Consider the following 14,435-nt stretch of genomic DNA (forward strand, 5'->3'; position numbering starts at 1 on the left):
TAAGAAGGGTGCTTACAGGAGCAGTTATCATCCATGCTATAAATTGACTCAATCTCTACACACAAATCTGACCAATTAATGCTCAGCTCTGCTAAATGAGGAGCTCTACAACAGCATATAGTTTCACACTTTATTTTTGAGAATGTCCAGGTTTAAGCAAAAGGTCTTAATGATAAATGACAACGTTAATATTGCAGTGGATTTACACAGAACATTACATTTTTAACAATGATTGATACGGAGTATTTGTCATGCAAATTACTTGTGTACACCAAGTAATGCTTATATCAATACATATCTGTACAGCATTTACATCTTATATTTATACTCTAACTAGAAACATTTTCCAAGAAAATATAGAAAAGAAACTGGTAAGCCACAAGTCTTCATTTGTAGCATTTGGTCTACAACAGACCCAGCTTTTCCAGCAAGCATATCTACATAGATATGTAATAAACTTTAAAAAATATGTATTGTTTTTATATATGAAGCATTATAAATGCTGCTTGGGTTATAAAGGTTGTTTTGTACCGGTTTAAAACTGTTCAAGATGTTAAGCAGTGTAGAGCTTACTTTGTCAGAGTATTGTAAAATTTAAGTCAGTCCAGCTGAGCTTAAGTGTTATGTACAGTTCTCTCCCCAGTCTGCACTGGCACCATAGCTGAAGTTAATGGCCACAAGGTTTGGATATTCAGAGAGGCCATACGTGTGGCAGAAGCAGCAGTGGCTCTTGCTGGCTCCTGCAGTTTCAGAAGGCAATGGTAAAACCAAAGAGCTGAACAATTACACAGCTTTCAGTGCAACAGGAAGGGAGAAGGCTGTTATTCCCAGGGGACTTTTCCTCAGCACGGCCAAACGCTAGCAGGTATTGCTTTAGGCCACAGAGCAGCTCGCTGTGCTAAGCTACACCTGGACTTGAGGCCCAATCGGGAAGGGAAAGGTTGAGAGATTTTTCTTTACCCTCATGGATAGTACCTGAACTTGGCCTGAACTTTCACAAGCCACTTTGTTTTACTGGCCTCGTGACCAGTGGAAATTCTGGGCCAGTTTCACTCCGTGTTAATACTGTTACAAATAAAACAACCACCATTTAAAATCAAATATCATTGCAAACAAGAAAGACATTCCATTAGCTTTGGTAAATTAAATAGCTATATTGAGCACCGCAAGTAGCTGTTTTAGATGTCACATTTTAATGCTACAAAATAATATATTTCCTGCTATAGTATCCTCAGATAGCTGTTACTGTGAATAATTACTTGTGCAGGATATAAGAACTTCCAGCTAAGTACAGCAAATGAACTCTCAAGGCATTTCCTTCATGCTTATCAGCAGACTTCCTCATCTGGTTAAATAAATACACTTTCTTGCAGATGATATCTCAGAAGATAAGAATCAATTTAAAAAAAAGTGCTTCATGGCTTATAAGTGTTTTGGTAATCTCATATTTCTCCGGGCATAGACTGTGCTGTGTTTTACCTTTGCACTCACTGGCTCCTGTGACAAATCTCATCCAGAGCTGCAGCTGGGGAGTGCATGGCTTCAAAGGAGAAGGCGAAGTTGCGCAGCAGAAGACTCAAGTCTTCTAGCAGCTGCTTTGCAGACACAGCATCTACAACTTCATTTATTTCCATAGAGTTCAAATGGCTTTCATTAAACAAAGATAGCCCACAGTGATACTTACTAATAATAAGTATTGGGATTCTACCTCCTTTGGCTGAGTTTTGCTTCTCACTCAGATCTGAGCATTCATCCAAGCAGCCTGCAGTTCCACACGCTCTGGGGAAGGGTGACCCCAGTCTGTTTCAGCCTTGTTCTGAAGCGTGCAAGAAAGCAGAACAGTCACAGGCTGAAACCCTGCGCAAAGCAATGCAAATCTGTAAGACAGCAACCACAAATCAAACTGCACTTTAAGGGTAAAATGAGATTTGAAAAAGGTAACTTAGTGTTACAGCAGAATTCCCTGTTGTGTATCCAAGAAGCAAAACTGCTTTGGCATCACACTGGCTCACCATTGGCACAGCAGACATGGCTCAGAGTCGACAAGACAGGAAAAATGAAAGCACTGCTGGAAGTAGTAGGATCCAAAGAAACTTCCTGCCCTCGCTGTGCAGTGAGGGGCTGCGCCTCAAGAATGTTATGTGCACTGCCACCAGGAAGTGCTGTGACAGAACGCGCCTCAGCACGAGACCCTGACCAGCTTCCATACGTTGTAAGAAACTGTGCAGGGGCTGACTGCAGTCAGGTTGTGTTCTTGAGGTAAAAAGAGGGATATCTACTCGTGTTTTCAACTTCAGCTACTGAAGTACAAGTCTGAAACAAATATCTTCTAAGAATGTAATGAAAATATATAAATTCTTGGTATGTTCAAAGTTTGTTATCAAGCAAAGGAATGAATGAGTGCTGCTTGCTCACCTACTAGGGCTGTATCTTACAGGAAGAATACGCTAGCCTGGCTTTTCTCCCTTTAAAAACATTAAGTGCATGTGAAATTATTATTTCAGGCTGTTTTCACATGCAAAGCCTGAACCCTTGCAACTCATGCAAGCTCTGTTACCTTATTCCTCTAATACTGTTAGTTAAACTACAATATATCTAAAACATAGGAAGGATGTTACTACAGAAAAAGCAGATTAAACCAGTCATTAACTCTCACCGCTTATCGTGTGAGCAGACTGGAAAGAGTTTTTGCCTTCTGGCAAATACCAAACCACATCTATGCAGTGTCGTGGCTGCAGACAGGCCTTTGCTGGTGGGACCTGCCTGTGTTTCAGTGCATTCACTCCAACCCTTTGGCACAACTGGTTAATGATGTAGCTGCCTGTCTGACACTGAGCTGCACTTCCAAAGAAGAAAAACTGCTTCTAGAAGGTGGATCATGTGCTCTAAATGAAAGCTTCATTTACTGCAAGACATAAGACTTGAAAACTTACTGAGATTGTGGGTTTCCTGCCTACAGAAAAGTGCCAGGCTGCCCTCTACTCCAGTTTTTAGTGTTGCATTTTACTGAGAGAGAAGTACTTCAAACGCTTTTCCCATTTATGGGCACTGAGCTCGAGAAGCAGGTATAGGATATGTTACCATTCTTTCCCTCCCAGTCCACGCCAACTGTAGTTACAACTAACACAAGTGGAAACAAAGCTTCCATGTCGTCAGTTAAATTAAGTTCCAAGAAAATTATCCTCTGGGATTTGAAGCTTACTTCAAATTATATGCCAATAACTACTCTGAAAGGTCTTGCCGAGATTTTATGTCATAGTAAAGTGTGTGTGTATACATGTATATATACATACACACATTATATATATATAATTTTTTATATATATATATATTTATATATAAATGTACAGTTGCTGTCTTCCTTTAGTTTGCCCAAGGTTTACATTACACTCCATTATAGACCATATAGAAGTGGATGCAGGTATCCATGCTACCCATCAAGTCCTATTTCTTGTTTGCAATTCTTCGTTTCCTTGTCGCCAGCATGTCGTAAAAGGGGTCCCTGCTGATACTTGCTCTAGAAGAAACAACACGAATTGTCAGTTTGGTTAACAGTTCTCTGCTTTTGGAAACTGAAATTTGTTCTCTCTTCCCTTTGGCTGGCTCCCCACTTCTAATAAGATAACGGATTGCTGACCTACAATCACAGCACAGCTCACGTTGGAAGGGACCCACAAGGACCACTGAGTCCAACTCTCAGCTCCACCCAGGACGATCCAAAATCCAAACCCCGTGTTGGGGAGCGGTGTCCAAACACTTTGCGAGCTCTGGCAGCACGGGGCTGTGCACACCACCTTTGTTGGCCTGGTCCATGCCCACTGCCTTCTGGTGGGCACCTTCCCTGCCCCTCATCCACCCCTCCCGACAGCTCCGTGCCATTCACTGCGCCCTGTCACTGTGCCAGGGAGCAGAGCTCAGCGCTGCCCTCCGCTCCCAGGGAGGAGCTGCAGTTCCTCTGACCATCAGAAGTATTTGTTTATAAACAGACGGTGCTTAGCTATAATTTGTTAAAGAGTTCATACTTCCATCTTGAACATAACTTGAACATAACTTGTTCCTTTAAGTTTGGGTCTGCTATATAAACCTCAAGTTGAATTCAAATTATAAAAGTTCTGAGCCGCACTGTGAACAAGCTCAAGATAGTTGTCACCAAACAAAAAATCAGGGTTAGGGATGGTTCTCAAAAGGTTTTACATTTGCTGAAAAGATTCAATTTAAAAAAAAAAAACCAACCATTTTCTTCATTTGAGTTAGAACCTGCTATGGTACTTAGGAGCAGACAGCCCGACTCATCCACCCCAAAGATCCTGACCTTAATCCCGGAGGATATTGCCGAATCAGAACTCTTTAAACAAGTTAAAATGCAAGGTCTCTTCATATCTTATTCAGAAAAGGAGCTTACGCTTCATTTCTGAAAGATATTTAAAACTCTGAACTCACTTGATGGACTTAATCCACTCTTCTTTTTCTTCTGGAGTGGGAGCAGATATTCTGTACACTACGTGGTTGCCTTCCACCACTCTGCCATCAGCTTCAGTTTTACAGGCTTTAATCACTTGGCCTTTATGACTGGGATTATAGAGCTCAAAGCAGTTCTGAAGGGTAGGAATGGAAAAATACGTTAAAAACAAAGCAAAACAAACAACCCAGAAACAAATTCATTTACTACAATCTCAGTTCCAAATGGTTTACTTATTCACTGAAAAAATGATAACGAGGGTATCTTACTGGTTTTCTAGGGTCTTCAACTTCTCTTATGCTAAGATTTTCTAATGGAATAATCCCTCTAGGTTCTTTGTCCTAAAAAAAACCAAAAAAAACAAAAGGAAAATACTGCATGATTATTCCTTGCCATACCCAGAGAATAAAGGAAGCTCGCAGCAGCATATACTCACAGTGGTGTATTCAAAGTAATACAGGCAGTTATCAGTCAAAATGAACCACCTTCGTTTCCATGTTTTTACTCTTCCCCCTATAACCAAAAGGCATTGATAAGTTAAACACGTCACTGTCAGGGCTTCAGCAAGGGATAAGAAGAAAGCAATTGAGTTTTGTTTGTTTTTCCAATATATATTTTAATTGCTTAATTGCAGATGGATCAGGCACAGATGAGCTGAGGTTAGGAACATTTCTGTAACTTGTACAAAGCTCCAACTCCTGAGTCAGCATTAACTATGGTGCACAAAAGCATTATGGCAGGAGTCTGTACACTCTCTCAGGTTTCACCCAAACCCAAGGGCTCAGCAGAGCCCTGATACTACTGCTGTACAGCCCTCAGAAATGCAGAGCCAGTGCTGCTATGGGAAAGCAGCAAAGCAGGAACTGGGCTCCAACCACAGGGCCAGCCCTGCCCACAGCCTGTCTTTTCACAAGGATGGGTTTCCTCAGTAAAATTCAGGACATTTTATCACCTTCCTTCCACTTGTGACTTCACACGTGATTATGAACCTCTCTCTAGTTCTGCATTTAGCATCCAGTGTGTTAAGTGCTTATAAACACTGCTGCTTGCAAGCAGAACAAATCTGATGAGTCAACAACAAGGAGCAAATGCAGAAATCCTACACCAAAGTGCTTGTACTCACTTTCAATAATTTATTGTTCTCCTAATGGGAGACGTGCCCCTGAGTACATCTGACAGAAGGCACAGCTCCTGCTCCAGAAATGCCATCATTTCCCCACAGCAGCAGCAGCTGCTGCACTGCTCACTCACGCCTGCTGATGCCCCGCTGCGTGGATCGGCTCCTTGCAGGAACACACATTGCTGTCAGTCCTTTCATCCCCTGTTCTGCAGTTTGCTGCCTAAGAACCACTCCGTTATCCCATAAGTGAAACTTTCAAGAATCATTTCCAGGGAAGAGGAAGTAAATAAAGAACTCCCATGTGACAAACATACAGGCCGAGTTCCACCATAGCTAAACGACTTCAGGATTGTGGCTCCACCTGTGCATCATCCATTCAGCAATCAGTCACTCTCATTATTCCTACTGTCTCCAAATAATTGGTTTTCCTACTGAACACCCTTGCACAAAATAGTTCTGTGAATACACACAAGGTTCCCATTTATTTAAAGTCATAAACAAATTTAAGAAAGAATTTTTTAGCCAACTGTGCTTCTTCAGATAGTGGGAATTTTGTTGATACTCTGGATTTCTGTACTGAAGTTAAAAAGCAGTTCTGGGGATCTCGTTTTGTTTTAGATCCATAGACAAGTATTTGCAGTGCAGACCAAGTCCTGCTGCATGCTCCACCTTCCGTTCAGTCGGTTTTAGGACCTCAGGATAAAGCAGTGCAAACACTGCAGCATCCAGAGGACTCAGATTTTATGCTTCCACTACACACACACACATCTCAAGAAAAAATTAATCCGCAAGCAGGTGTGGTGAAATAAGAGAAGGCAAAATAGTGCAAGATGCAAAAGCTGTGACAGAATGGATGGTTGAGTGAACTGGAGACAGTGAGGGAAGAACTGGTGGCATTTGAGTACAACCACTGTGACAGGTCCTTAAATAAGGCACTGTAGAAACATTCAAACTGGCACTATGTCACTACAGAAATTCCCATTGCTTGACTGAGAGCTGGTTCAAGCAGCACCAGGTATTTGGTCTGGGAACAGAAAGCCAACAAAGCACACCCTGATTCACTTCTGGATCAATGGAAAAGCAGCAGCCAAGTCAAGCTGACTGCCAGGGCAGTCCATCCTTTCACTCTACCACCACGTTTTTCATGCAGTCCAAGGGTCACTGCACTGTTAACTGCTGCTCCCATCCCTCTCAGCCAGCCAGGTTCTGCAGCTCAGCTGAGTGCCATAACAAGAGCACAGGTGCCTTTTCCACCAAGCAATGCGTTACTCTTCCATAAAAAAGGCATCGAAGCAGGACTTTTTTCTTCCAAAATTATCAACCGTTCTCAAATATAAGCCTGTATCTCTACCCCAATACTCAGCTGCAGCTGTCCAGCAGAACAGAAACTCTTTAATAAACTTGAAAGGCAATCTGATCATGGTTGCAGGCATCCCTGTACAACGTGCATTTAATCTGCCCTTACCGTGGGCTAAAAGCAGGAAGCTGGTTGATAAGGCTGTACTGACCACAAACACAGCACACAAGATTAATGTGTAGGAACTACTGATAACAAAATGTTATTTTTCTTGGCCAAGATTGCTGCAGGCTCACAAAACATCACACTGCTTAGTGCTGTGCTCCCTGCCTTATTCCAGCATTTTAAAGATTAAAGCTAAGAAGGCCTCATTTATCAGAAGAGGACCAAGGCAATCAGTGTACGAATCCATAAAGCTTTACAGAAATGGACGGATGCAGAGGATGTACTTCTCAAAGATCCAGTTGATAAATTAAAATGCAAAGACATCTTAAATAACAAAATAAAGCAGTGTATCATCTTGTTGGCAGAATTGTAAGGGAACTACATGTAAAGGCCATAACAAGGCCAAATGCAGACAAAGAGGGATACAGATCTTCTTTGCCTACATAACCCAACACAGGAATAATTTTTTTCCAGCTCTGGGTGACATAACAGCACAGCAAGGTACCAGAAATAAAACCCACACTCAGGAAGGCCCTCAGCTTCCTGACTGCTGCTCCCCCGTTGGATTTGAGAAAAGCAGAGCCATCCTCCCAAGGACAGAAGCACTGCAACAAACACCACAGGCACAGCAGGCAGTGAGGCACCAGGATGAGCAACCATCTGATGGGCAGCCAAAGTTCACATCTCGTGTCAGGCTGGAGTCACTTCCTGTCCTGTTCAGAAGAGCAACATCACAGCTTTCCTTTCCCCAGAGGAAATCACACACACCAAGCTGCTTGCCAGCTGAAGCCATTTCAGACACAGAAATGCCCTCCCTGTTGCTGGGCACTACCAAAAAGAATCTGTCCCCATCCGTGTGACACCCATCCTCTAGTTGGTAAGATCCCCTGTTGGTCTTCTCCAAGCTCAACAGCCCCAGGTGTCTCAGCCTTTCCTCCTAAAAGAGATGCTCCAGGACTCTCATCATCTTTGTGACTCTCCACAGGACTCTCTCCAGTAGTTCACAACATAGGCTTATTAAAACCACCGACAGAAAAGCAACTGGCTGAGTCTAGCTAGCTAAAACCAGAGGTGCTGCCCAACACCCAGTTTGGTGCTTGAATTTGCACTGAGCCACAGCTGAACTGAATTCAGAGCAGGAAGCTTCACAAAAGCAAGCATTTTTGAAGCATGGCTTTCTAAAGCACAGTGCCAGTCTCCAGAGCTAGGAAAGTCTTTAGGAGAAGCAAACTGTAATACATATCAAAGACTGACAACATCCATCTCCTGCCCAAAGAATCATCAACATGGTGAGCTGGCACAAGGAGCCAAATGGGAAGAGACGCTGTAAGAAGTACAAAATAAGAACTTGAGAGACTCTGGATTTAAAGGCTCATCTTCATTGTTTTATATATTAAAAAAACTCTTCAGCAAATATTAATACAATGGAGCACTTAAACTCGCAGCCTGGAATACAATCTCCATCGATTTCAGAATGTTTCCCAACAGAAAAGACTGCAGATGGTCTGTAGCAATGCAGACAGTGTGGATGAAGGCAGCACCCCCTCACTGTTTAAACCTCCTAGCAAGCAGGAAACTCAAGGGAGAGAAAAACAAAGAAAGAAGGAAAAAAGCACTGTTTATTTCTGGTCAATGCACACAACCCAGCAAAGTGCATTTGTGTGCACCCTATTCAGATAACCTGCTGCGAGGCCAGGCTGCAGCTTGTAGTCCCATCCACATGTTTGCTGCTGGGTTTCCATGTGCTGCCTCTCATCACACCGTGCTCAAAGCCAGAGCCAGAGATCACTTCTACAGAAGCGCCTGGCAGCGCTCAGCCACTCTTTTTTGTTCCATTTCTTTGTTCCTTCTACATATTTATTTATGTAGATCTCTCATATGTGTTCTGTTGACAACTTCTTCCATGGTGTATGGCTGGTACTCCTCTACATACACAGCACTCCTATTTATACTGTGTGTGCATAAACTTACGAGTGAATGGATATAAATGTGCAGTTTTCACTATATTCATACAGTTTATTCCCAACCAACAGAACAAGCATTTTTTTCTACTTTGTCTTAAAAGCTTTTCAGCTGAGATAGCTATTGCCTCATACTATAACATGGAGAAAACCTGCAAAGTCATCTTTGAAACTGTAGCAGCTCAGCCACTGCATGCCAAAACAAGCAAGGAATCAGCTCTACTCTTTTTTGCAGTTAGACAAAGAATCTCTCTATAGTGGAGAGATCAAAACCAGACGTTGCAGAGCACCTGAACAATTTACAAATAGCTGCTCATGTGTCTTTCTAGCAGTAGCACAACTGCTGGTTTCCAAACACCAGCAGAGAGCCCACGGCTCTCCCTTGCTCAACTTTCACCACAGTGCACAGCCCACCTCTCGCCCCAAGCGCGGATCCCTCTTCACACTGCAGTCACCAAGCGTGAAGTGCCCTCTTCTTTAGTAAGTTCAAGTGGCCTAACACTGGCTCCAATGGAGTGTGTCACTACTGGCTTTGTAGAAAAGAGATTTATTGCATCGGGAAAAAAAGCAAACGAAAAAGACAAATTTTACTGCCTTATAGAGGAGAAGAGTCCCTGAGCACAAGTAAAGCTGATGGGATTCGTTTGTTGAACTGAGGCCGTAACACAGCGCAGTGCCAGGGGACTGCAAATCACCAAAGGTTCCAGCCCCCTAAACTTCACACTAATTTAGGAATGTATTTGGCTTGCTCAGTAGGATGTTTACAAAAGAAAATACGCAGGAAGAAGAGCAGTTGTGATGTATGTGAAGTTCCAATGCAATCAGGTTTTTCCAAAATACTAATGTACAGATGTACAAGTAACAAAATCACTCTGGATCTTCATTATAAGAGCACAAAATGTTTTTCTCTTGGTCAAAATTGTTCTTCTAGTTATATTCTTCAGTGAATGCAGTGAAGTCGTCTCTATTTTTCTGCTTTCCGCTTAAACACCTTCTTTTGCAGAAGACACTTGCACATGAGCTAGACACTCATGCCAGCCTTTGTGGACAGAATACCTCTGATGATACTGTTAGTGACACCGAGTGAAAAAGCAAAATGCTACAATAAATTTAAGAAAAAATAACTAAGAAAACTAAAAGAAAACGACAAAAAAAAAAAAACAACAGAGGAGGGAGGAGGAAGAAAATAAAAGAATGAGCAACTGAACAAGAGGGCACTGGAAAGCAATCAGATACGTACCTCCTAATGCAGAATAAGCAGAGACAGCCAGTCACAGAACAGAAAGGTGATAGGTCATAGGCCATAAGGAAAACAAGAAGGCACATTTAAACCACTCATTAAAAAATCATAGCCAAAACCAAACCAAGAGAAACTCACAAATAATATGGAAAAATAAAGACACACAGAAATAACTCTCTGACAAGAAATCCTGTTTTTGCACACAGAAAACTGAGCTGAAATTTCACATGAGTTCTGTGCAGTGACTACACGGAGGTTTGGCTGTTATCTATCCATCACGGCACACGGCACCACACCGAGTTTCCTTTCTGTTGCTGAGTTTTCAGTTCTCAGATACCAGAAACAAAACTCCAAAGTCTGAAAAAAGATTGCTGGTTTGTATACGTGAAATAAGGAGTAACAACCTTCAGTTGTAAAGGAGTTACTTATTTTGGCTTACACATTTTTAAATGTAAATTACAGTGTGAACCGTTTTACATTGGTAAGGAAGCAGCTGGACACAGAAGCAGCAGACACACAAACAACGAACAGACAGCAGCCAGGCCGCTCTCGGAACTCACCTAATTTCAGCAGCCAACCTTCTCTATCTGGATTAAAAAATGTATGCGTTAGATCATTTCCATCATCCTCTGGAATTTTAAATGGCTCATTCTTAATACTTTCATATAAATTCTAGAAGAATAAAAAAAGAGGAAAAAGACCTCGTTAGTAACATCCATCAGAAAGTACAACAATGTCCTACTGCTTCTCAGTTTCTTTGTACAAAAAGCAAAGGAAACACTGCCAAAAATTTCTGGACCATCCATTCCCAATTGTTGTTCAATTCTCTGAATGAGTTTGCTTTTAAATTACTTTCTCTATAAACTCTCCCTCTAGATTTTATAAGTACTTCCCAACAAATACATTTTTATTTCAGAACTCAGTATTTCAGAAGTTTCAGCTTCTCAAATCGTTGTAATTTAGCCTAACTGTTGCCAAACAAATCTGGGTTTTTAGAAAATACTTCAGATCATCACACTGTGTTAGAGAAGTAAATAGCTTTACTGTTAGCTCAGGGGAGAGGAGGAAACTCCACACCACATGTGGGAAGAATAGAAAAGCAGTAACAAAACAGTCATTTTTTCATTATTATTTAACTATTTTTCCTACTTTCTCTGACTTATCTAGAAATAGAATTCTTTCCATAAGAAGCCAATTCCATAAGAACACTGTCACAAGGATACTACTGAGAGACATACAGAGGACTTCCAATGCAATCTCTTCTCAACATAAGATCAAGATTAGAGACAACTAACTGAAAGAGACCATGAATATCAATGGATGGTTCTTTCAGTCTCTCAGTTGGTTCTGCATGGCAGAAAGTGTTTGTTTGTTTTTTTTTACTTCCCTTGAGAAATCAGTCTGAAAACTGTTGCATATGTATTAAGTTTCCTATTAAAAAACAAAAAGCAGCCCCTTACCTTCCCCATTTTCACTTACCCGTAATAATTCTTCTGGAAGGTCTCCACCTTCATTAATTCCACGGTTCATAGAAATAAACCTCTCTACTGTTGGCTTATCTCTGACATTGTGGTTGTGCAGGCTGGTATTTAACATGATGATTGCAAACGACAGCACATAGCACGTATCTGAAACCAGAGTGGAAAAATGAGTTACTTTTCTATGTCTACAGTAGATGCAATACAGGCTTGGTCCATCAGACATCAATTCAAAGCGCCTCCAAAGTTTTACCACAGACACCCAGAGGAAGAACAGTCTCTTCAAAATAATACTTGAACTGCATGTAAATAAAACTGAAAATAACATTTGACTCAATTTCTTGGCATACAAAGGTGCCAATATCAAAGGATAACAAAAGAGATCTTATGATGCCTCTTGACGTGGTTGTGACTGTAGAAAGCTCTCCCAGAATTCAAACAAGATCATGCATAAGAAAATAGAGGATGGAAATCTCTCTGCTACATTAAGAAAAGACGTGTTTGCATCTTCTGTATTTTGTTTTCAGTAAGGATTTCCCTCTGTAGCTGTTGCTGACCTTCTTCACATTAACCTTTTCCTTGCCTACTTTCTTACCCTCGAATCTGGTGATCAGAAGGAAGCTCCGCACGCACATAACTGAACAGACCAGCAGTGCTAAGACACTATGCTATTCTGTGCAGGATGGGAGAGCTCTGTTGGCTTTTTATGCCTAAGTACTTCTAGAGGATGTAATTCAATAGAAAACTGAGCTGCATTTCTAACGGAGGTAAGTCTTTGATAAGCAGACTGCTATAAAGAAAAGATACAGTTCTCCTAAGGGAAAAGCTGGTGACTTCATATGTAATATGTAGCTACACAATCTAAATCTCCCCTCTTTCAGTTTGAAACCATTTTCCCTCATGCTGTCACAACAGACCCTGCTGAAGAGTTTGCCCCCTTCTTTCCCACAGCTCCCCTTTAGATACCGAAAGGCCACTCTCAGACCTCCCCAGAGCCGTCTTTTCTGCATGCTGAACAGCCCCAGCTCTCTCAGCCTGTCCTTGTAGGGAGGTGTTCCATCCCCTGGAGCATTTCTGTGGCACTCCCTGGATGTGCTCCAATAGACCAATGTCTCTCCTGCAGTGAGGACTCCAGATCTGGACACAGTGCTCCAGGTGGAGTCTCACCAGTACAGAGCAGAAGAGCAGATCACCTTCCCTGACCTGCTGGCCAGGATTCTTTGGATGCAGCCCAGGATATGATTGGCTTTCTGGGATGCAAGGCACTTTGCTGGCTCATGCCCAGCTTACCATCCCCCAGAACTCACAAGCCCTTTTCCTCAGGAGCTCATCCTTTCATCCCACTGCTTGCACTGATAATGGGGATGGCTACAATCCAGGTGTAAGACGATGCACTTGGCTTTGCTGATCCTCATGAGATTCTCCTGGACCCAGTAGGGAGATAGTGAGATATCTAACACTAGAATCCTAGTTCTCAAACACCCAGTGCAATGCTGTAATACTACAATGTGATGGAAAGTATAGCAAAGTGGCACAATCTTCGGAAGCAGCAAATGAGAACAAGCCCAAATGCAGCAGCTGTGAACACAGAAACAAAGGAAGAAAAACTGCTTACCTCTGGAAGGCTTCTGGTAGGCAGGGATCTCCAGCAAGATACCCTCATCTCCACTGCTAACCCTTACACGAGGCCTGGGAAGGGGTGGATCCTGGCTCCAACCCTTCCCCTCCCTCAGGTATGTTGTAAGTACCTGAGCTCCCCTGGGTGGCCCTGCCTTCCACCAGGTGTCAATCACTGGTTCAGGCTGTGATTCAGCATCTCAGCTACACACAGACAAAACAGCCTGGTGACATTTCTAAAGTGTGACTTATGCTCAAATTGGTTTACACATTAATGGCAGAGTTTAGTAAGTGGAAATGAATACTGACCATCAGCTTCTACTTTCCAGATGTGAAATATAAAATCAGATAGCAGCATTTTCACAGTTCTCAGGAAACGATTATTCTACGTATTATTTTATTTTGAACTTTCAAATTAGCCACTGTTTCCTTGCACCAGATACAGAAGCACATTAACATTCTAACATCATTTATAACTAACCTGTAGACTGAAAAACTCCTGGGTTACAAAGGCAATAGCGTGAAGCAAAAGCTTCCATCATACGATCAATTTTCTGAGCCTCTCCTGGGAGTCTGAAGCTCCACAGAAACTGCCTACAGAAAAGAAGAATCATTGTTAGGCTCATTCCAATATTTACATATTAAGCATCTATTGCTAATAATCAGAAACAAAACCCAGCAATGTGGATATAAAATGTCCTAGAAACACGGTCTCCATTTCTCAACAAACAAGTCAGGAGCTATCATAAAGCAACATGCACAGATGGCTAACCCAGAAATTCAGCCAGCAACACTGCATGCTATCAGGCAAGGTAATATGGCAGTTCATATTCTGAGACTCTCTTTTTTCAGGACTAGTAAACAATTTTCTGTATGCATCCCATTTTTCCATGAGAATACTACAGAGGAAAAAAACCAGTTCAATCCTCCCTGGGATTCCTGTCTACTAAGAGCAATAAGCACTCAGCTAGACTTTACTTACAATGTAGAAAGAAACAGGAGAAAATATTTCTGCTCAGGGAGAGAAGGAAGGAGTACAGCAACACTTATTATCTTTAAATGAATTAATTAAACATTAAAAAATGAAAACAACTACAA

General features: G+C 41.9%; 1 protein-coding gene across 1 annotated transcript in view; it reads right to left on the reverse strand.

Moving 5' to 3' along the window:
- Positions 1 to 116: 116 nt before the first annotated feature.
- Positions 117 to 14,435, reverse strand: part of CYTH3 (cytohesin 3) — a 50,003-nt gene continuing 35,684 nt past the window's right edge. The window contains exons 7-13 of the mRNA XM_052680341.1: positions 13,819 to 13,931; positions 11,722 to 11,870; positions 10,803 to 10,914; positions 4,896 to 4,972; positions 4,729 to 4,800; positions 4,441 to 4,595; positions 117 to 3,517 (exon numbers count right to left, since the gene is read on the reverse strand). Of these exons, the coding sequence (XP_052536301.1) occupies positions 3,445 to 3,517; positions 4,441 to 4,595; positions 4,729 to 4,800; positions 4,896 to 4,972; positions 10,803 to 10,914; positions 11,722 to 11,870; positions 13,819 to 13,931 (751 nt within the window). The 3' untranslated portion in view covers positions 117 to 3,444. The remainder of the gene's footprint in view (positions 3,518 to 4,440; positions 4,596 to 4,728; positions 4,801 to 4,895; positions 4,973 to 10,802; positions 10,915 to 11,721; positions 11,871 to 13,818; positions 13,932 to 14,435) is intronic.

This window comes from Tympanuchus pallidicinctus, unplaced genomic scaffold (assembly GCF_026119805.1).
Source record: "Tympanuchus pallidicinctus isolate F22 unplaced genomic scaffold, pur_lepc_1.0 scaffold18, whole genome shotgun sequence".
In the NCBI taxonomy this organism is placed as follows: Eukaryota; Metazoa; Chordata; class Aves; order Galliformes; family Phasianidae; genus Tympanuchus; species Tympanuchus pallidicinctus.